This window comes from Danio rerio, chromosome 18, assembly GCF_052040795.2.
Source record: "Danio rerio strain M-AB ecotype USA chromosome 18, GRCz13ab, whole genome shotgun sequence".
NCBI classification, from domain to species: Eukaryota; Metazoa; Chordata; class Actinopteri; order Cypriniformes; family Danionidae; genus Danio; species Danio rerio.
In genome coordinates this window covers 3292534-3317766 of record NC_141038.1, presented here as the reverse complement: position 1 = coordinate 3317766, position 25233 = coordinate 3292534, and the positions used below count along the sequence as shown (strand labels likewise).

The following is a 25233-nucleotide window of genomic DNA, read 5'->3' as shown; positions in this document are numbered from 1 at the left end:
GCGTACTCTTTTGCTTGAGGCCAGTGAAAAGCGCTTGGGTTTGAACACTGATAAACGTCTCGTAAAATGCTGACAATAAACGCAAACAAAAAACGTCCCAGTGTGTAGGAGCCTTAAGTGTAAAGTCTAAAGCGCATGGCACAAAAGCATGAAGGTCGTGTCCGAATCCACTTTTGCTATTTTAAGGATGGAGAAATACGGTTTGTACCCTGGCGCATGGTCTAACAGGGTTGTGCTTATCCTCTTAATGAGTTAAGGTGTTAATGTGCATTAACTAATCAGAGTCAGTTGCATCGTGTCATGGTGCATTTTCTATTTACATGGCGAACTTTGTAAGTGTAAAACCTGAACGCTTCACTAGTGAGAAAACAGTTAAACAGAGCATCTGCAGCACGATGATAAAGAACAAGCCTCCTCCATTCAGCCTCTTTACTTTCTCTTTACTTTATTTTTACTCTTTACTCCTTTACTTTGGTGGAGTTAGGAAACGGTGGAAACTTACTCCACTGAACACATCTATTAGCCCACATATTTAATTTAGTTTATGAAGTGCAAAGATTTGTTTTAAAACTATTTCTATATTCCGTTATAATTTCCTGCATTGGAATAAACGAATAATAAATGAAGCTTATAAAAAGGGCAGGTTCTGTTGTGGGGTGCGCACTACCCACTAAGGAAGAGATTGCACATGATCGACCCTAGCTGCTAGAAACGAACCGTAAAATTTCAGATTATTTGCTTACAGTGTATGTTACAAACTTTTGTGCTCAAAAAGAAACGTTATTGATGATAATACAGTCTCTTACTGCATTCACCATAGATTTAACAATTTATGGATATTAAAGCATTTTTGCAGTGTATGTGAAGAGCCTATTTATAAAATATATTTAGAATGAATTTCTGTTAATTACATTTATTTATTTATTTATTTATTTATTTATTTATTTATTTATTTATTTATTTATTTGTTTGTTTATTATTATTATTTTTATTTATTTCTGTATTTCTGTCTTTATTTATTTATTTATTTATTTCTGTATGTATTTCTGTATGTATTTTTTCTTTATGTGTTTATTCATTAATTAGTTTATTTATTTATGAATGTATTTTTTTATTTCTCTATTTATTTATTTATGAATTTATTTATTTCTGTAATTATTTATTTATTTATGTATGTATTTATTTATTTATGAATTTATTTCTGTATTTATAGATTTTTTTATTTCCATAATTATTTATTTATTTATTTCTGTATTGAGTTAATTCTGTATTTATTTATTTATTTATTTATTGTATTTATTTGTTTTTGCATTCATTTCTGTATTTAGTTATTTTTGTATTTATTTATTTATTTATGTATTTTTTTCTTTCTTTATTAAATAATTTCTTTATTTATTTTAATATTTCTGTATTTTTTAATTTTTTAATTTATTTATTTTTGTATTATTCATTCATTTTTGTGTTTTTTATTAATTAATTAATTTATTTATTTATTTCAGATTTGCAGATTATTTGTTTACAGTGTATGTTACAAACTTTTGTGCTCAAAAAGAAACGTTATTGATGATAATACAGTCTCTAACTGCATTCACCATAAGGCAAAGTAGCATCAACTTTCACTAAACACTAGGCTTATGCTAGTTTTGGTAAATAAAATAAGCAAACAATGTCAATTAAATATGACAACAAGATACTGCGGTGCCAGAAACTTGTATTATTGTTGGCTAAAAGAACAAGTCGTTCGTAACAGAGATTCATTCACAAACGAATCTCTCCCTCCGTTAGAATGAGAGGTGAAATCAAGAGAGGGGCTTTGTTTCAGGACACGGATTAGACCAAATTTAACAGGATGAAGGATAATACATTTTCATGCACACAAACACATGTTCTTTGTCAGGAATGCCCATGCGGTTACTTATCGATAAAGAAAAGTAATGTAAAATTATCGTTATTTAAATAAATATTTGCATACTCACCATGGGGAAACTCCCGATCATAGATACATGTGTATATGTGTATATCTCTGGATTTGGATGGCCACAGTCCTTCACTGCAGCTTGGTCTCGCATTCATTTCAAAGGAGCGCTACCCTGTACTAAAATGGCGGCTCTATTGACGCATTCCTTCCAATAGATAACAACAGCACAGGTGACATCTAATGTAAATATCGATAGCTCTGATGTTGTTTGATGTGCAGTGTTGCCATAGAAACAGCAAAAGCTCAGCTCATGGTTGCAGGAATGGATGATGAACGCAGCAGAACAGCAGTGAATCCTGCATGTGTGTGTTGTGCTTCTTCAGTGTGGTGTAAATGTGGTAAATCTGTGTTTCTTGTCGTCCTGGTCTCCTCTGGGCTCTTGCACCAGGAGGAAGGGACTGTGGTCTTCTGCAAGGTGTGTGACAGGTTTCCTTGAACATCTCTCTACACGCTCAATATAAAGCTTCACCATTGGCATCGATGCTCCATGAAGGACCGTTAACATCCATTCATTGCACTTATTTGCTGTATAGGGGAAGTGCTTTGCTTACATCAGGGGTTTTCAGACGTTTAGATGCCATGAATACTAAAATATGATATTGCTTATATATATTTCATGTCCTTAGATTATTAAGGTAAATATCCTAATCCTACTATTTTGATTCTTGGAGTTTTTGTTTTGATTTTAGTCCAAATATCTAAAAATTCTTAATTCAAGCATAATTTTCTAATTTCAAATTTTCTATAGTTTTTTTTTTTTTAAGTTTTGTTTTCAGAAATAATGAGTCAAAATTAAGTGTGTTGTCCCCAAAATTAGCTAAAATAATCTGGCAATAGGTCGAATATTTATAATTCAACTTAGAAACAAGTTTATTGTGCTGACCCCATTGGCAGATGTAAAGACTTTTATTCTTTACTTTTAATTTTAAATTCTTCTTGATTTAACAATTTATGGATATTAAAGCATTTTTGCAGTGTATGTGAAAAGCCTATTTATAAAATATATTTAGAATGAATTTCTGTTAATTACATTTATGGATTTATTTATTTATTTATGGATTTATTTATTTATTTATTTATTTATGGATTTATTTATTTATTTATTTATTTATTTATTTATTTATTTATTTATTTATTTATTTATTTATGTATTTATGTATGTATTTTTTGTGTTTATTCATTAATTAGTTTATTTATTTATTTATGAATTTATTTTTTATTTCTGTATTTATTTATTTATTTATTTATTTAATTATTTATTTATTTATGTATTTATTTATTTAGTTCTGTAATTATTTGTTTATATATTTATTTATTCATGTATTTATTTATTTATGCATTTATTTATGTATTTATAGATTTTTTTATTTCTGTAATTATTTATTTATTTATTTATTTATTTTATTGTATTTTTTTTGTTTTTGCATTTATTTCTGTATTTATTTATTTATTTATTTATTTATTTATTTTTATATTTCTGTATTTATTTATTTATTTGTTTATTTATTTTTATATTTCTGTATTTATTTATTTATTTATTTAGTTCTGTAATTATTTATTTATTTCTATATTTATTTATTTCTATATTTATTTATTTCTGTATTTATTTATTTTTGTATTTATTTATTCACTCATTTATATATTTATTTTTTTCTGTATGTATTTATTTATTTATGTGTTTATTTGTTTATTTCTGTAGTTATTCATTTCTGTATTTATTATTTCTGTATTTATTTATATACATATTATCTAGTGTTCATCCATTTATTAAAATTAATTTTGGTATTATTTGTTTATTTGAATTATATTTAATATATTTTTAATTATTATTGGAATATATTTTAAAGTCTAAAATTTGACTTGTCATTTAGAAAAGAAGATTATAATTTTTTGGCATTTTTTATTTATTAAAAATATTTTGTTAAATATATTTCTATCTTATAAATTATTATGTGTGTTATGATAGCTGTTTAATTTGAATAAAAATCATATGAAAGGCTCATGTTTTTAAAAATTATCTTATAATATTTGCATTGCAAAAAAATGTATTGTTTATAAACATTACAATTAATTTATCATTTTAGCTTATATAATTTATCATTATTTAGTTATTTCAATCAAAATTGTGATTAGTATGTCAATCCTTATATTTTATATTTTGTAGATTTTATATATACACTCACCGGCCACTTTATTAGGTACACATGTCCAATTGTTCGTTAATGCAAGTTTCTAATCACAGTCAGTCACATGGCAGTAACTCAATTAATTAATGAATGACCAATTTGAGAATTCTGTCAACACCACAGCCTACCTGAGTATTGCTGGTGACCATGTCCATCCCTTTATGACCACAGTATACCCATCTTCTGATGGCTACTTCCAACAGGATAACGCGGCATTTCATAAAGCATGAATCATCTCAGACTGGTTTCTTAAACATGACAATGAGTTCACTGTACTCAAATGGCCTCCACAGTCACCAGAACTCAATCCAATAAAGCACCTTTGGGATGTGGTGGAATGGGAGATTCACATCATGGATGTGCAGCCGGCAAATCTGCTGCAACTGTGTGATGCTATCATGTCAATTTGGAACAAAATCTCTGAGGATTTTTTCCAGTACCTTGCTGAATTTCTGCCACCAAGGATTAAGACAGTTCTAAAGGCAAAATGGGGTCCAACTCGGTACAAATAGGGTGTACCTAATAAAGTGGCCGTTAAGTGTATACATGCTAGGGTCTCTTTCAAACCCCAATTTGAAACCCCCTGATTTAGATGATCATGTTTAAAAATGATAATAAAAAAACAAACAAAACATGGTTCTTTTAGGAACAGTTCACTAAAAGATTCTTTGGGGAGCCAGTAATGGTTCTTATATGGCTTTGCTCAACAACAAAAGCCGTGTACAACCAGTACAGCTGCAGGAATCACACATTTAATCATCATTTACTCACAAACCCATTACACAAGGTTTAAAGCAACATTAAACACAGTAAAAGATGGCCCTGCACTGGATATCTGCAGTTTTCTAGTTGTGAATAATTCACGTTGCTCTGTACTGTCTCAGTTAATCAGTTCTAGCAGCAAAAGCATGAATATACTCATCTAAAAACCCACCTCACTTCCTGTCACTCCTACTACTTCCTGTCCCACCCCCAAAGCATGACTAACCTGCTTGTGTTTCCAGCATGAAGAGTTTATTAATAAATGATGCTGATGATAGTGTACGCAATGTTGAAAAAAAAGTGATCTCATTTACTCGTGACCTCAAATAAAACAAGATCTACAGGTGAAGGCAGAATTAGTAGCCTAACATTATTTCCCAAGTGCTGTTAATTAGATTTTTTTCAACACATAATAGTTTAAATAACTAATTTTGTTTTTTATTTGCCATGATAAGCATAGGTATTATTTTACTAGTTATTTTGAAAGATACTAGCATCCTTAACTAGGCTTTGCTGGGTTAATTACTGAAGGTAAGTTATTGAACAGCAGTGGTTTGTTCTGTACACAATCACATAGTAATATTCAAATGATTTTGGAAATAAAGCTGAAAACCTGTAACCATGAACATTTTAAAGGGAGAGTTCACTCAAAATTAGAAATTATGTTATCATTTACTTACCCTTTCACATGTTTTAAACCTGTTTGAGTTTCCTGTTTGAGGAAGATAATTGACTTTCATAATATATATATATCACACTCGTAGCAGTGCAGTGTGGCACTGGTGGGAGACGTGCGTTGCCTTAGCGTCCCACCTGTATTTCAGTTTGACGGCATAATCGTGTGTATAAATAAACACAAAGAGTCTCAAAACCCTTTTGTAAGAGAAACTACTTTTTTTCCGCCATTCATTCACATCTGCAGCTGACTTTAGAACAGCAGAAACCGTTGCTCATTCACTAACGTCACGTTAGTGTTTGAATGATTCTCTAGCGTAATGTCTAAAATGATGACTAAACAGGTGATTTTGCTCACATGTTAAGATTATAAGGCTGAACGGCATGAAATGTCATCGGTCTACAGAGATTTCCCAGTATTTCTCTGTTGCAATCGGGAGATCACATTATTACTATGTAATAAATACAGCACTACAACATACAAAAGAGAGAGATCGACTTAGAAAGTCATTTATTAGTTTAATAATGATTTGATCTGCTGTAGTTTGAAATTACGCTGTTTTCTCTTAAGGCTTATTTTGAGTCTCTGTCATCTTGAGCTTGAACATCATCAACTGTATTTGCTCAAAGACAGACCAATGGCTGCTGACGCACTGTCTCTCAGAAATGATAAATATTTTTAAATAGGCACTATTCTTATAAATAAACTGCATAGTTTCAATCAAAACAACTACATTCTCACCTAAAAAGCCTCAAAAGTACATTATGTTGCCCAACAGCTGCAATATTTGTCAAACTGTAGAGTGTGCTCTGCTTGTTGCTGTATGTTGGTGGAGTAATACACAAGGGTGGTTAAGAGGCTGGACGAGTGCTGTTACTATTGGATGTTCTGCTGTTGGCAGAATATTGCACAAATAGATATGTATTATGTATAGATATGTATAGGCATATATATATATTCATTCATTCATTTTATTTTTGGTTTAGTCCCTTTAATTATCCTGGGTCGCCACAGCGGAATGAAAAGCCAACTTATCCAGCATATGTTTTACACTCTAATACACACTCATACACTACGGACAATTTAGCTTACCCAATTCACTTGTACCGCATGTCTTTGGACTGTGGGGGAAACCGGAGCAGCCGGAGGAAACCCACGCAAACATGGGGAGAAAATACAAACCACAAAGACACGCCAACTGACCCAGCCGGGGCTTGAACCAGGGACCTTCTTTCTGTGAGGCGATTGTGCTACCCACTGCACCGCCATCCTGCCATCACAGAATTAAATAAATGTAATTTGTTTTTGTGTATCGGCACACAAATGATGCAGTTAGTATTTATTTAAGATATCATTTGTTGGACTTGTAAATAAATTGGTCTAAATGTATGGATCAATACATACAATGTCTGTCCATTCATGATATCTGTTTATAATAAAATAAAAAATAAAAAAAACAATTTAATTAAATAAATAGATCATGCAACCATAAGGGTAATGTTTTTTTTTTTTTTTTGTGAAAATGTCATTTCCAATAAAAAATTTCACAAATGAAAATTAAATGCTTAAATAAACAAAATACAATTAATAAATAAATCATACAACCATAATGGTAATGAGGAAAAAAAAACATTTAGAAAATAAATATTGTTAAAAAACAAAATTTAATTTAAATGAAATAAATCAGAATAAAATAAAATAAAAATAATTTAAATAATTAAATAAAAATAAAATGTATTAATTAGGACAGGACAAAAAGCACCCGTGAGTATTGATTTAGGCGTCACGGTGGCGCAGTGGGTAGCACAATCGCCTCACAGCAAGAAGGTTGCTGATTCAAACCCCGGCTGGGTCTGTTGGCATTTCTGTGTGGAGTTTGCATGTTCTCCCCGTGTTGGTGTGGGTTTCCTCCAGGCGCTCTGGTTTCCCTTACAGTCCAAACACATGCACTATAGGGGAAGTGATGAACTAAATTAGCCGCAGTTTATGTGTGTGAATGCAAGAGTGTATGGGTGTTTCCCAGTGTTTCCAGGGTATCCGTTGTATAAAAACATATGCTGGATAAGTTGGCGGTTCATTCCGCTGTGGCGACCCCTGATTAATAAAGGGACTAAGCCGAAAAGAAAATGAATGAATAAATGAATGAGTATTGATTTAAGAAAGCAAACTATGAATATTTAAGAGTATCTAAAACCCGGGGGGTCCGACAGACTTATAATCAGTGACAGATCTCTGCTAAGCACTAAAGTGAACTATTAACACTGTAACGTTAAATTCATTATAAACCTCATTATCCTCTTAATTAGTGAAAGTTGCTGTGAAATGGTCAGTAGATGAGGGTTTGTGTCCTGCACCTGAGCATGTCTGATGGCCACAATCTCTGTTTCTGCTCTCTAACACTATCTGAGCTTTTCTTGGACACTTCGGGATCCTTTATTTATAAATCCACGATAACGAGCCACTGTAATTACATTCTTCTGTGAGTTCGCTAATTGCTTTGGGAACGGGGTTATATCTGGAGCGCTCGGTTTGATGAAGAAAGCACAATTCAGGATTTAGTCACACACTCAGACCGCTGTTTTAAAGTTCTGTTTAAAGGGACAGTTCCCTCAGAAGTTACAATGTACTCAATATTTACTCACCGTCAAGAGGTTACAAACATTTACGAGTTTCTTTCTTCTGTTGAACACTTAAAGGAGATCTTTTGAATTGACTTCCATAGTCTGGGTTTTTCCTACTATGGAAGTCAATGGTTACAGGTTTTCAGCTTGTGTTAGGTTATGTCAGGTTTTATGGCAAAAAACATTTAATTAACAAATAAACAATTACATGGCATTAAATAAAAATATCTGATATAATATACAATATGATATATGATATGATATATAAAATGATATTTAATATGATATGATATGATAGGATATGAAATATGATGTTATGATATATGATATGATATATGGTATAATATATGTTATGATACATAATATGACATATGATATGATTTGATATGACATGATATGAGACATTATATGATATATATGATATGATACATGATATGATACATGACATGATATATGGTATACATGATATGATATGATATATGATATATCAGTGGTTCTCAAACTTTTTTCATCAAGTACCACCTCAGAAAAAAATTGTCTCTCCGAGTACCACCAAAAATAAGCAGTATTGAAATACATTAGCATAGTAGGCCCAGTAAAGCAGCTACAAATCTGCACAGTTAAAAAAATGTCACAGATTACCTCAGAAATTTAGGCTATATGTTATATATAGCATTTTATATACATAATTTTTTATAAATTTTGAATTGTGTGTAGCATGTACTTGACATATTTCATTTCTCCGCGTACCACTAAAAGGAAGCCTGCGTACCACTAGTGGTACACGTACCACAGTTTGAGAACCACTGTGATATATGATATAATATGATACATGATATGATATGAAATATGATATGATAAATTACATAATATATGATATATATATGATATAATATGATACATGATATGATATCTGATATGATACATGATAGATATGATATGATATGATATGATATGATATGATATGATATGATATGATATGATATGATATGATATGATATGATATGACATGATATGATATGACATTATATATAATAGTATACATGATATATGATATGAAACACAAAATAAGATAGTTTGAAGAAAACTGAAAACCGGTAACCATTGACTTCTATAGTAGGAGAATGAATACTAATGAAGTCAATGCTAACAGTCTTTCAGCTTTCTTCAAATTATCTTCTTTTGTGTTCATTAGATGAATCTACAGGTTTGAAATGAGTAAAGTAATTGTTTGGCTGAACTATCCCTTTAGGGTCAGGGTTATTGGGTGAGGATCCATATATGGTTAGTTCACCGATATTGATTGCAATATAATGTTTTGTAAGTCATAAAAATTCATGTTTTTTGTTCCGATGAGTGCATAAGGTTGCATAAAACGCCCATAAAAAAAGTCACGGCCATTTATGTGTTAAGAAAACAACCCATTAAATAAATGCAGAGACCATGTGAGGCACTTTGTCTTTAGTAAAAACGAATGTTTGTTTGTGCTTGATTTAATATTTTTAAAATGCCATATTTTGCTTTGCACCTCTGATAAGTATAAAAATCCTGAAATGTGTGTTAAATGACAGGAATTCATATTTAACATGTTTTTTATATATATAAAACTGCATAAAGCTAGTTTATAAAAGGCAAACCAACAGTAAATAAGCATCAATCAAGATTACTGAGCCCAAATTAGTGTTAAGTATGTATGTATGTACATATGAATATATATATATATATATGCACCCTGCCGGCACATGACGTCATATTGACGTTGTACCCCAACATTGTGGGGACGTTGGATTTTGTTTGTATATGAAAATTGGGTTGACAACAGAACCCAATGTCTGAATCCAACGTCAATGTCCAACCTAAAATCAACCAAATATCAACGTCTAATCATGTTACACATTATGTTGTGTGGACGTTACCACTATGACATCTATCAGACGTTGGATTTTGGTCACTTTTCAATACAATCCAAAATCAACCTAAATATCAAAATCACGTCAAAATAACGTCCTTAAATGCTTACTATACATGGGATTTTGGTCACCTGACGTCATGACCTAAATCTAACTAGCTTGCTGGGTAATTGGATGGAAAAAGACTGTGTAGGTGTCAGGATGATCTTGTATTGTTGAGTGTAAGGGTCTGCTTGTCTGTGTGTTTTCCATTAAGCTGATGAGAGTGAAGCTCCTTCACTGATGGATCTGACAGTTTTTGCTTTCCGGAAACCATAAGCACGCACACACACTCACAGTTCAGTCTGACACTGCAGAACACACAGCTGATCTGAAGAGTGCTTCTCAACTACTGTCCCACTAGGGAGGACAAAACTCGCAAAAACAATAAACAAATAAACAAATAATATATAGTTTATATCCACAAATTCCTCCATTTAAAAATATAATGTAATCAAGTAATCAATAGTGCGGGCAGATAAATAACTAAATAAATTACACAAATGTAGAGGGATAAGAAAACTATAAACTGAAAGGCGATTCTTTTTCCGCCCTCTTTCAAGCGTTTATTTTTAAATGTATGTCCGTATTTACTTTTCCTCAGCTTAACATGCAATTGAGAGTGTGTCTGACAGTCATCAGAAGCCGGTCTTTATGCTATCATTGGTTGATTGTTAGAAAAATGTTGTGTTTGTTTCTTTTTTTGACCGGCTTCTGGTATATCAATATCTAAAATATATGCATTGCTCCTAATACTCGTGTGTGTGTGTGTGTGTGTGTGTGTGTGTGTTTGTGTTTGTGTTTGTGTGTGTGTGTGTGTGTGTGTGTGTGTGTGTGTGTGTGTGTGTGTGTGTGCAGCTTGACGCAGAGGCCAGCGAGCTGCTGAAGGAGCTGCAGAATAAACTCAACACCGTTCTGGACGAGCTCAGCGCCGTCTTCGGCTCCAGGTCAACACACACACTTACGCACCACAGAACTCATCTAATGTTTTTATTTACATCCATTTGATTCAATTCTGAAATGTTAGGCTATAATATAGGGGATTCACAGCTCTGATTATGTCAGCAGAGAAAGTGTTTAGATGCAAAAGCAAAACTTAACATGTTTTCTTTGGCTTCTGTGATAAAAAAAAAAAGATAGCCAAAGATTAGCTAGAGTGATCTATTTGGTTTATTTATTTATTATTTATTCATTCTGATTAGTTTATAAATATATTGTAGGGATTGTTTACAGATTAACCCAAAGAATGACCAGTCTGGTAGATGAAGAAGAGCCGGAGTCAGAGATTTAAATAAATAAATCAAGTTTACTGAAGATAGTTTGCAGTTAAATCAGCAGAAGCCAGCTTCAACACTCGCAATGAGTTCCTTGGCCGCTCTGCTCACAATCACCAATCAATAACAATCATACTCTCACAACGTCATTAACTACGTCACACATAGAGGTGTCCTAACCTGATTGGTTAAAACACAGATAGACTGGAACATTTTCTACGTGGGGTTCGTGCGTACAATTCTGAACCTTATCTTAAGCATAAACGTCAGACATCCCTTCAGACTGATTAGAGCTGACTCCAGACCTGTGAAACGGATCAACAATCAAATAGAACACACACACACTTAAAGTATAATCTGTTTCTTATCCAAGGCTGAGTGTACTCTCAGCCGTCTTTATTGAAACTGGTTAAAAACCAGAATTATCTACATTCAGGCAGTTTTATCCTTACTACAACAAGTCTATCTTGAATAAAAAGTAGAATCCCTTTAAAAGATTTAACCGTAAAAATAACTAAATCACTTTAGACATTTTAGATAGTATCAACTGCTAGAAATAACAATAGAAACAGTTGCTTCCAGTCCTCAGTTCCACTCAAGGTCTCCGTGACCTCTGACCTAGTTTGGTGGCTTCTGAAAATAGTTATAAAGAGACCGGCAAATGCACTGAACATTCTTATATTAAGCAATATGTTAACTTATCCATTAATTAAAATCAATTCACAGTTGAATACTGAGAAACAGGATGATGAAAAGGATAAACGTTGGTCCATGATGAGATGGACTGGAAAACAGAAATCCGAATCCCTCAATATAAATAAAATATGATATTTTAAATATTTTACTGAGTTTTCATTAATGTTATGTTGATTTCCATCTGTGCATTAAACATATATAGACATGCATATGCATATAAAAGAATTTAATTTAACTATTTATTGTAAGTTTTGTGTGATTATTAATATTAAATTAGATTAAATTTGAGCAGCAATAAAAAATACATTATATATGTTTATGCCAACGCAATCGCACAGCAATTCGTATCTTTTTGATTTAGTGGCTAATTCGTTTCAATTCATACGATCAAATTCGTACAATTTAGTATGATTTGCTCATCGCCCAATGACGGTTGGGTTTAGGGGCGGGCTTGGGTGCCACGCCTCCTTTTTTAAATTGTACATTTACATACAACTGAACTCGTATGAATTTGTACGAATTAGCCTAAACTGACAAAACGTAAAATACTTATGTTTTCTTGTGAGATCAGGCTGGTTTATGCATATATTGTTAACCAACAAAATAATTAAATTCTTGCTATAAAATAAACAACAATAAAATATGTAATAATTATGTTTAAATTAAAACTAAAATACATTTAAGAGTAATTATTGTATTCCATAATGTCAGATATTCCTCTCTTTATGCACCAGATACTTTGTTAGAAACACGTCTATGTTTTCTGTGTGTTTTCACAGCTTTTACAAGCTTTAATATATTAGCTTTAAATATTAATTAAATATTAAATATTAAATATTAAATTTATATTATTAATTAAAAATTAAATAGTAGCTTTTATATTTTTTTCTATAGCTATATTATCCATATAGTTTCAAATAGATCTATAAATAATAGTTTTATACTCTTAGTATTTTGTATAGCTATAACTATTTTAAGAATAATATTATATTCTATAGAATAGATTCTTGTTTATATAATTTTTTAAGTTTTTTTTTAAGTCTCATGCAGTTGTATAAGCATTTCACTGCCTATTGTACAAAATTTGAGCTGTAGCAGTGGGTAGCACGTTCGCCTCACAGCAAGAAGGTCGCTGGGTCGCTGGTTCAATCCTCAGCTCAGTTGACCTTTCTGTGTGGAGTTTGCATGTTCTCCCTGCGTTCGCGTGGGTTTCCCCCGGGTGCTCCAGTTTCCCCCACAGTCCAAACACATGCGTTACAGGTGAATTGGGTAGGCTAAATTGTCCGTAGTGTGTGTGTGTATGTGTGTATGTTTCCCTGACATGGGTTGTGGCTGGAAGGGCATCCGCTGCGTAAAAACTTGCTGGATAAGTTGGCGGTTCATTCCGCTGTGGCGACCCCAGATTAATAAAGGGACTAAGCCGACTAGAAAATGAATGAATGAATATTGTAGAAAGTGGTGCGAGCAATATAATATCCCTTCAGTAGCGTTTTGACTATGTGTTTAAGTTAAACACATAGTTAGATGTTCAAATTAAATCCTCGTAAAGTTGATGTTGTTGTGAACGGTGTGAATCCTCAGCTTTAAGCCGGTGATCGAGGACTGTGTGAAGCAGATGAACCAGGAGTTGGTGCAGATGAAGGGAAACGCAGGAAACAAGAGCAACGCAGCCATGGATGCAGAGACTGTGCTGAGACCCCTGATGGACCTGCTGGACAAGAAGTAATAAAATAAAACTTAAAAAAAAGTCTGAAGGTCTCAATAGCTGTTTCTATCCACCTATTTTAATGTGCAATTTGGAATATTGAATTCCTACAGCACCCCTGAGAAAATACTGTGTGTGGTTTATTCATAAACTAATTTCGAGAGGTTCACGTGCTTATGATCAACACGGCTGGCTCCTCATTAGCTCCGTAATCTGCCCTATTAGATGATTACGGAAGCATTATAAATAGCCAGAGTTTTTCACTTCAGTTATTTTCGTCTTGAAGCTTCCCCCCTTCCACCCTTACTTCCCCCCTTTTTCCGATAGGGCAATACGGTGGCCCAGTGGCTAGCACTGTTGCCTCACAGCAAGAACACCGCTGGTCCAGCCTCCTGTCGGGCTGGTTGCTGTGTCTATGCGGAGTTTACATGTTCTCCCTGTGTTCGCGCGGGGTTCCCCAGTTTCCTCCCACCGTCCAATAACATAAACAATAGCCAATCGACTAAACCAAATTATCACCTAAGACAACCTACACTTCTTACACTGGGAGAAGCAGGGGAGTTCTCGAGACATACTGAGCTCGAACTCCCCTCTCGCCCTTCTAACGGGAGGGAGCCCCGGGCTCGAGGATATTAAAAGCTCAGGGCTCTCTCCCGGGACAGCATGCCGAATACGCTTTATTGATTATCAGCTAAGTGTGAACTCTTGAATCAGTGTCAGAGGATCACCAAGGACTTAAAAAAAAAACTAAATCAAAACTGTCCTTATTGATTTTGTCAGCTCACAGTGCTAGTTATGTGGTGAACAATTCATCTGTGCATGTCATTAAGAAAAAAACAATAGTTTGCCCTTTAATTAAAATCTGAAAATGCACTTCCTGCTTTCAGTTTAATTCTCAAATTGTGTCTGTTTGAGGTGTTGGGCGTGGCTAGCATACTTAACCACACCCCTCCAGCTGTCAGTGTTGTCAACAAACAGAAATGGAGGAGGAGTCTGTTAGGTTGTAATAACTCTTCTAAAACCCCTTTCCCCATCTTTCTGACTGAAATGCCTACTTTACTACATCCAATCAGATTGCAGTAGAAAAAACAAGCCACGCCCAAAGCTTTCTCATTTAATATTCCATTTTTATAAGAACTGGATCACAATATGACAAAACCTGCTTCCAGTTAATGTTGACTTTATTATTATTATTATTATTATTATTATTATTATTATTATTATTATTATTATTTTTTTATTTCTCTGATGTTGAGCTTTTTTATTGGCTTTTGGGAAAGTAAAAATAGATATGTATGGGTTTTTACTGGGTTGCAATACGGTGGTGCAACACAAAAGAAATGCCAATTGAAAGAAAAGTAAAGAAAATCGTTTCGATTTTTTAAAACCTGTGGGATTTCTGTTAATTGTATACTAGAATGACATGTGTTCTGTGCAATCTCCAAATTGCATTGAACAAGAATTTCTAAAGAAGTGTCTAGTTTAATGTTTTTGATATTTTTGTCAAATAAATTATCAACATTTTAAAGAAAAAAGATTTTCAAAAGATGTGCATACCTTTTAAAAGATGTTTGTGCACAACTGAGTAGGTTAAACGTTTTATTCGATAAGAAAATTGTTGCAGAAACTACAATGCGAACACATTTAAATTCCAGCATGTGCATAAATAATGTCAAATGACTTAGTTTTAACAGACGCTGATCAGATATAAATGTGTGTGATGAGACACATTAATGGACTTTGCAATGTTTCCAGCACATTGTAAAACATCTGAAATGTTGTTTTGCTCATTTCTAAAAGCCCTCAGCTAAAGTCTGTCATCACAGTGCTTCAGTTTTAGCATTATTCTATTATTATTCCCTCCAGAACTGTCTTAATCTGTCTGCACTCCCAAAGTGAGTCTCACGTCTCCAAAAGCCACCACATGCGTTGATTCTGTTTTGGCTTAGTTTTTTTGACTCTATTATTATAGAAGAAAAAACATCACAACGCACTAAACTACATTTCTCTGTCTAATATTTTCTTCAGTTTATCAGGAAGTGACCAATTTCTTCCCTTAAACTTGTTGGATGGAAATGCTGCTTCATTCGCAAATATTTTCTCCCATATTCCAGTTTTGTGCATCTAATTGGATATTTACTGCACTAATATGTGGATATTTGGATGGATATTCACTACTCTCTTCTCTTCAACAGTCTCATGCTGTTCGCTAAGATCTGTGAGAAGACGGTGCTCAAACGGGTCCTGAAGGAGCTCTGGAAGATTGTGCTAAACACTATCGAGCGGCAGATCGTCCTCCCACCGCTTTCAGACCAGACGGTGAGAGAAACAAGTTCATAGTAACACAACATACAGTTGAAGTCAAAATTATTCGCCCTCCTTTTCTTTTTCAAACATCTCCCAAATGACGTTTAACAGTGCAAGACATTTGTCACAGTATTTGCTATAATATTTTTCTTCTGGAGATAGACTGTTTTATTTCGGCTCAAATAAAAGCAGTTTGAATTTTTTTTTTAACCATTTTAAGGTCAATATTATGTTAAACCATAATAATAATAATACATTTTATTTTTAGTGCGTTTTTTTTAGACCCAAAGCACAAGGCATACAAGCCAGAAGTTAAAACAGTCTAAAGCCTGGTTCACACTACAGGATTTTAACCCTGATTTAAGCCTGATTTGGAAGTTAATAAGCTCGCCGACAGATCGGGCTGTGATCGGGAAGAAATCTGCGGGTGCACGGCGTTCGCCGCTCTTTATGTGTGAACTACTGAACAACGCATCAACAAGGCTCGCTGACGCTTCGCCGTCACCTCGCAGACGGAAATCCAATATTTAGCATGCTAAATATTCCAGAGCAGTCGGCCGACTCAACCCCACGTGTGGTCAGATGTAGTGACGAGCTGCAGCCAATGAGAGAGCATATCAGCATGAGCTGAATGCCTGTGTGTTCAGGAGCTCAGCAGAAACATCTGTGATTGGTCAGAATGGGCATCGGTGCACTCTCTTCATTATGCGTTAGCACAGACATGAGAGTAGGCTATATTAACAGTGGAACTAGACTTCTGTAACTATTAGAATTACCATACTGCTCATTCTGACCGTTCTCATATAAAACACCATATTGTCACAACATATTTACATTCAAAGCTATTATTGAGATATTAAAATTAAGCTTTGAATGTCTGGCATCATATTTAATGACACCATTACCTTAAAAATATAATCTTTTTTTTTGGTAATACAGCCTATAAATATGTAGTTAAGATACTAGAACATGCAAAGGTCTTGGCTTTCATTTTCACTTTCAAACAGGAGCTATTTAACAACACAGAATATGCTGTTTTGAAAGATATCTGAAGTAAATTGATTTTTTTTGCCATCAGAAAGTTTTGTTTATGTTAGCAGGAAATTGCTAGGCAAGAAAATGCACACATATTTAAAGTCACAGCGAAAAGTATCAGACATGCATGCAGTCATTTTGACCAATATGGTAATTTAAGGCAGAAATGCTCAGTTCTTTACTGTTTTGTAATAAAAAAATAACAATGTCAGAAAGAAATACACTGATAGTTAGAAAACAGCAGGGTGTTATAAATATGTTAGTTTTATTTCAAAGAGTTATACAATTACAAAAATTAAAAACTCTCTGTGTATCTATCCACTGGAACCTTGCAGATGAGTGATTAACCGCTGATAAATCAGCTGATTTGACGATGTTTTTAAATGCTTTCTTTTTTTTTTTTTTTTTTTTTTTTTTTTTTTATTGACCTCAATAACAAACATACAAAATTCAACAATTTACACAAAAGAACACAATGACAATAACAGATCAGGATAAACAATATAAACTTTAAAAAATTAAATAAAAAAAGAAACAAAAGGGAGAAAAAATAAATAAATAAATAAAATTAAACATATACATAATACAAATACAGCAAGAGGAAAGGAGGACTTATGTATCCGTGCTGTTTCCAAAATATTTATCATAGAGAACTAAAAATCTATCACTTTTCTTATTATTAACTAATCTAAGAGATTTAATAAAAACATCAATTTCTATTAAAAAATGTGAAAAAGAAGGCTGCGAACAGGAGAATTTTTGTTTATGTATAAAATATTTTCCATACAAAATAAAAAAGTCAATAATGTAATTCTCTGATACATCATCCCCACCTCCATAATAACAAACGACATCCTGAAGATGAAAGGGTCTGGAAGAAGCAATGTGGTTACCTATATGGAGATATAAGTTTTTCCAAAAGTTTTTTGTACTTTCACATTGAAAAAATATGTGAATCAGCGTTTCGTCTTCACTCTTACAAAATGTGCATAAACTGTCAATCTCCAAATACTTTGCCAAAGTACCGTTTACTGGGTATATTTTATGAAGAATTTTGAAATGAACCTCTTTTGTTTTATTGGAAATGCAGTACTTATGAGGTAATAGCCAGGCTTTTTTCCAGTCTGTTGTGTCAAGGAAGGATGCCCAGTAAAATTTGCCTTTAGGAACATTATATTTTTTATTTTGAAAAATTTGTCGAATATATTTATTATTACATTTGTTGTCAAATAGACTAATTCCATTTAAAATCAGCTCTGGTTCTTTAATAACATTTTCATTAAACATTAAATGAGATTTTATAAGTTGAATTAGGCCTAACGGAATTGCTTTTTGCACAGCATTAAATTCTTTAAAAGGTAATGGAAAATTATTATTAGACATAAATTGTTCATAAGACAAAAAGTTGCCGGACTTATCAAAAATTGAGAGAATTCCAATTATATTTCGGTTAAACCATGTAGATAGAAAAATAGATTTATTTCTAATTCTAATATCAGAGTTGTTCCATAAAAAGCATTTATGTGGTGAGAAATTGTGGGAATAACACAATTTCCAGGAAAGAAGGACCTGCTGGTGAAATTTTGACAGTGCAATTGGCAATTTATTTGGTAGATAATTACATTTTAAAATAAAAGGAAGACCTCCAATTTTTGTGAAAATAGAGTTTGGAATAAAAAACCATATAGAGTTGGGGTCTTTTAAGCATCTTTTAATCCAATTTATTCTAAAAGTGTTTACTATGTCCTCAAAGTCAATCACTTCAAGTCCGCCCTCTTTTCTACTATTTGCTAGAACTGTTTTCTTAAGTTTATGGGATTTATTTTTCCAAATAAAGTTTAAAAATATTTTGTTAACTTCTTTAGCAGTAGGGATATTAACAGAGAGAGAAAGTGAAGGGTATACCAAACGAGACAAACCTTCTGCTTTAGTCAAAAGAACCCTCCCATAAAGGGAAAGGTCTCTTTGTAGCCAAAGATTAAAAATGCTATGAGTTTTTTTAAGTCTACCAGAAAAGTTAAGCTGTTGTCTAGTGGCAAAATTTTTTGTTAAATAAATACCCAGATACTTTACAGTCTCTTTTACTAAAATACCATTTAATGAGGAATCATTAGTTTCATGAATCATCATAATTTCACATTTGGACATATTCAATTTCAATCCAGAAGCACATGAAAATTCCTCAATTATACTTATAGCCTTGGACAACTGACATTTATCTTTTAAAAATAAGGCAGTGTCATCGGCTAACTGGGAGATTTTAATTTCTCTATCAAAAATAGATATACCTTCTAAGTTACGTTCATATATAATATTTAGCGATAGCAATTCTGTTACTAAAATAAATAAAAAGGGTGAGATAGGGCAACCTTGTCTCACACCGCGGTTAATAGAAAATCTTTTAGAGGTGTTGAAGCTAATTAAAACAGAGCTACTAATATCACTATAAAGCATTTCAATAGCATTGACAAAAAAGTCACCAAAACCAAATAACTTTAAGGTCTGCAAAAGAAATCCGTGTTCAAGTGTGTCAAATGCTTTATAAAAGTCAAGGAAAAGAATCATAGCTTTAGAATGTATGAAGTCAGCATAATCCAAAAGGTCCAAAGCAAGTCTTATATTATTACTGATATGTCTACCTTTTACAAATCCAGACTGTGTCTCAGCAACCAGCTGATTAATTTTCGTTTTTAATCTGTTAGCAAAAATTAAGGCTAAAATTTTGTAATCAACAGTGAGAAGCGTGATTGGACGCCAATTATCTATTAAATTGGTGTCCTTGTCTGGTTTGGGAATAAGGCAGATAACACCTTGTTTCATTGACGTTGTCATGTCCTTTAGATCAATGCATTCATCATACATAGAAAGCAATGGGTCTTTAATTAGTTCCCAAAAGTGCATATAAAACTCGACGGTTAATCCATCATTGCCCGGGGATTTGCCTTTCTTCATGGAATAAAGAGCTACTTGAATTTCCTCCAAGGTCAAATTGGAATCACAAAAGGTTTTGAACTCAGGATCAATAACTGGAACGCAAGTTTTAATTTTATTTACATAATGATCACTACAATGTTTGTCAAAAGCAGAAGTGTAAATGTTTTGGTAAAAATCTGTAACAAAGTTAGATATTAATTTAGGATCAGTGCATTTAACACCATTGATATTGAGAGAAGTCAAAGAATTTCTCTTACAGTTCCTTTTTTCCAATGCAAAAAAATAGCTAGAGTTCGCCTCTCCCTCCTCCAGCCATTTAGCCCTGGACCTAACAAATGCACCTCTCGCAATATCTAGATAAGCTTGATTAATTTGTAGATGCAATTCCTTTAATTCTATTTTCTCTTTTTCAGACAAGTTACCTGTTAGTAAAGTATTTATTCTATTAATCTGTTCTGTTATTTTTTTATTTTTTAAATTTTTCAGTTCTTTACTTCTTTTTATTGCTATCTGTCTGACTCTGTACTTAAAAAATTCCCATTTATTCTTGTACCCAATTAGCATTTTATCTAACAATATATTCTTAATTAACTCTTTTGTATTGTTATTGAAAACGTCATCTTTTAATAGACAGTTATTAAATTTCCAATAACCACGTAACTTTGGATTCTCCTTATAACAACCTAATTTCAATATTATTTGATTGTGATCAGTGAGGGGTGCAAATGAGTGATTTACATCTTTAACAAATTGTAAGGCTGATGAAGATAATAAAAAGAAATCAATTCTAGATTTTAAAGTCAAATTACTATTTGACCAAGTAAAGTCTTGCGTGTCAGGGTGAAAAAAGCGCCAAGGATCTGTAAGAGAGAGAGATGAACATATTGATAAGATGTTATTAGAATTCACATGAAGAGCTTCATTGCTTCTAGGAGGAAATCTGTCCAATGTGTTATCCAAACATTCATTAAAATCACCGCCTAAAATTAGGAAAGAATCTGGGTATTTAATTTGCATTTCAATAATTTTTTGAGTAATATGAGAAAATAATGTTTTGTTAGCAGAAAAAGAATTATATCCATATAAATTACAAACAACAAATATAGAATTATCCTGCTTTAGTGCCATAATTATCCATCTACCTTCGTTAGATATTGCAGTCTCAAGAATCTGCCCCTTAAATTTATGCAAAAGGATTGAAACTCCAGCTGAGTGATTGGAGCCATGGCTAGAATAAATTAAATTTCCCCACTGATTCTTCCAGAATTTTACATCAGATTCACAAGAATGTGTTTCTTGGAGAAATATTAAATCAGATTCGCAGCTTTTACAAAATAAAAAAATTGCTTTCCTCTTTACCATATCTCGCATTCCTCTAACATTCAAAGACATAACAGAAAATGAATTAAATTTAAAGTCCATAACGAATAAACAAAGAATAAATGTATAAACCAACGACTGAAGAAACTGTAGAAACCTTACCTCGAAGGGAGGAACAACAACCAACTAAGTCATAGAATAAACAAAATAACCTCTATGACAATTCTTTAGGACAAAAGAAAACATCTTTTTAAATATAACAAAATTAAAGATCTTTATATAACTCTTTATAAGGATATTCTAGACAGAGCCAAGAAAAATGTCAGAATTTAAATATAGGTAAATTAACGTTTTTTTTTTTTTTTTTTTATCTTGGCATACCAGTCACAGCAAGCATTTAACATAAATTAGGAATTAAATCCTTTGAAAAATCAAACTCTGGCTAAATATGAACCAGATAAATATCTGGCTAAATATCGTTTAACTCCGACCTGACCGCGGGAAAAAACGCAGAATTACCCGTGTTATTTGCCTACTTAACATCGGCATAGTCATATCTCTTCCCGTCAATTAAAGCAAAAGATCCGCGAAAGGAAGCCTTCTTTCCATCTTCTCTGGCCTTCTTGATCAAGGGCCAAAGTTTCTCTCTTGCCACTCTGTCATCTGGACACAATGCCTCTGTGAATCGCAGCTTGTTATCGCGCAGAAAAGTACATCCTCTAGCTGACTGCCACACAATGTCTCGGAAGCGTCGAAGAGCAAACAAAATAATTATGGATCTCCACGAACCATCTTTTCTCTGCGGGCCGAGACGATGGGCGATATCCACTGCATCATCCATTCTGTCACTGATACCAGGTACCACCTTGCTCAGGATATTGATCACAACACTACGAACATCCTCTCCCGGTTTCTCTTGTACCCCGTGTAGTTTCAGTGTCCACCTCCAACTGTACCGTTTGCACACTCCCACTTCTTCTTTTAAAGTTGCGTTCACCTGTTTTAGCTCGAGAATCTCCGTGTTCACAACCTGAAGGGCTTCCTTGTGAGTGGACACTTCGGCTACAAGCTGATGCACGGTCGAGGACAAGTTTTCAATCTGTTTTGCAGTAACGGCAGTTGTTTGGTCAATTGACGCAATCTTTTCGAACATCTTATCATATTTACCAGCAAGATCTTGAATGGCGGCCAAAATTGCAGCGGATGTGTTGTCACTATCCATGCCTTCACGTTTTGACTTTTTTGAGCTGGGTTTTATTGGGGTGTCGGGCAACGGAGTTGCCAGGACATCGCTCATTTTGGGCCGAACGTTAAACCATTCGTTCGTTGACTTTTCCCCTGTCGCTAAGTCTTGTTCATCCTCCGAAAGTGCAGGCTTCAGGGTACATTCGCTTTGATCAGGATCCATCCTTGACTTAGATGACACGTGAGCAACTTGTGCTTGCTTGTTTTTTCTTCTGCCCATAAACTCAACTCGAAGTAACGTCTTAAATAACAGTCTTAAATATATGTTTATCCATAAGTATTAATTTATGCGTTACTGGTTGTTTTATGCTCCAACCTCAAGTTTTCCTGACGAGACTTCAGCAACACCTCCTATCTCTCCGCCATCTTGGCCGAGCTCCCCTTAAATGCTTTCTCCAAAGCTTGAAACGCTGTCAGTGATGTCATCAGCACACAAGCAGCCAATAGTGTTCAGCTTTTTCTGAGGACTCCTCCCTCAAATTTTCATTGGCTGTGATTTGGTAGCTTGAATGAGCTGATGGGGAATGAGATGTTGTCAGATCATGTAGTGTGTGACCCCCCTCTTGTGGATCATTCACGTAGTGTCACGTAGCGATTAAAAGACACAAAGTCAAGTCATGTAGTGTGAACGGCACAGAGATCTGCTGATGTTTAAAATCCTGTAGTGTGAACTAGGCTTAAAGTGTCCATAAAACATGTAGCTAGGCACAGTCCACATTGTAAACATAAATATTCAGATCACCCGTTGGGAGAATAGCAGAGCAGTGGGCGCTCAACAAGCATCAACAACTCAGAAAATTATTAAGTTTGGGTGGACAATAGATATTTAAAATCAAAACTGAGGATGGACCAGATAATTTAAACACCAAACATTCAAAGATGGGGAAGAAAGGCAGCGTTACAGTCACATCTGATCGGAAAACAACAGCCAAGTCAGCACCCTGTCCGATGGAGCGAGGCTGCTCGAGATATGTATAGCCAGGTAAAGTACACATATTTAGCTCATGCCAGGATTCACCAAGGCAGAGAAAGTCAAGCATATTGTCAACAATTGGATCATAAATTGAGGCAGCTTGGTTGTTTATAGAGCGAGCGTTTAAATGTGCAAACCTGTCTGCGTTGAGGCGAACTCCCTAGATAGCCGCAGATATCTGGAGACAAGCCAGATTTGCAGGACAACACCGAGATGGGGAACGATGATGATCCACACGCCTTATAGATCAGACTGTGTTAATTGTACCAGCAGGGTGTCATTTTGTTTGGGGATACCGGCAAGAGCCCCTGTGAGTGTATCTTGGGCGATGTAGGAGTTGTAGCAAGCAGGGGCGGACTGGCCATCTGGCAATTCTGGCAAATGCCAGAAGGGCCGGACCATTTTTTAAATGTGGGCCGGTCACCTATTTTATTTTATTTATTTTTTCATATGTATTGTTTTTTAAATGTAGTCAGCTTTTATCTCGTGCGAGATGTGAATATTATGATGATGATGATGTAACCCAGATTACTGAAGAGTTATATTTGTACATTTATAAAATAATATAAATGATCAGGGGATAAAACAACATACAACTGTGGATTCATTGTTCTAAAATGTTCTTAATAAGAAATAAATTGTTTAAAAATAATAATGTGAAATATTCACATGTTATTGGTTTAGCCAATCAGTGATGTGTGGGAGGGATTTGCGCTTGCTGACGCAGTGGGAAGAGATCGCCAGACTGTGGAGGAGGAGAGAGTGAGATCGCTAGATTTGATGATTTAAACTGTGAAATTAGATTATAACTTTGAAACTAGTTTGAGAAACTTACAAAAAGCTTTCATAGAGAAGTATTTGAAGAGGATTCATTCGTTAAATTGTTCCCGTGACGATCGATGGGAAAATTGCATCATTGTGTTGTTGACGAGTGAATATATGGACATGGTCAGGTTTTTTTCTTTGGTGTTTTTGATTGAAGACTGATTTACATTGATGGCGGGCCAACCTATTCGGACACTAGAAAAGGAAATTGGAAATTCACCCTACTGAACCAGGAGAGTACTTTAATACTTTTTATTTTTCCAGCTCAAGGTAAAAGACTGTTTTTTTCCGTTTCTGGATAGAGACTGTTCGTGTTTTTTTCCCTGAGAACTGATTAAGAGAAAAAACTAATACCAGCGCACGGACACTTGGAAATCAAACTATTGTCCTTTTGAAGTGAAATGAGAAATACTGAGTTTGTTGATTCTGAACAAGTGGTTTTCTTTACATTTTCAATGTAATTTCAATTGAACTTTATTTTGTTTTATTGTGTTTTAATTGTTTTATTGTATTTTGTTAATTTTATTTTGGGGAAAGATCTGCAGAAAAATATATCTATAAACATTTCAAATACTTACCTATATAGTGGTTTCTGTCATTTTTCAGCAAATGCTCATTACCTCCAGTAGTCGAATCCTAGGCTTCTGATGTCCAGATTGATTTGATAGTGTAACCTGTTACAATGATGATGATGGTGACAATAGTAAGAATAATAGTCAATGTTAAGCATTGGAACGATCGACAACA

The 25233-nt window shown here is 33.7% G+C and overlaps 1 protein-coding gene across 10 annotated transcripts in view; it reads left to right on the top strand.

The window, feature by feature from the left end:
- Window positions 1-25233, top strand: part of unc13c (unc-13 homolog C (C. elegans)) — a 328781-nt gene that overhangs the window by 269327 nt on the left and 34221 nt on the right. For 7 of the 10 annotated variants that reach the window (NM_001441457.1, XM_087291368.1, XM_087291370.1 and 4 more), the window contains 3 exon segments: window positions 11031-11119; window positions 13724-13864; window positions 16043-16166. In NM_001441457.1, coding sequence (NP_001428386.1) covers window positions 11031-11119; window positions 13724-13864; window positions 16043-16166 — 354 coding nt within the window. 10 annotated transcript variants of the gene reach the window in all.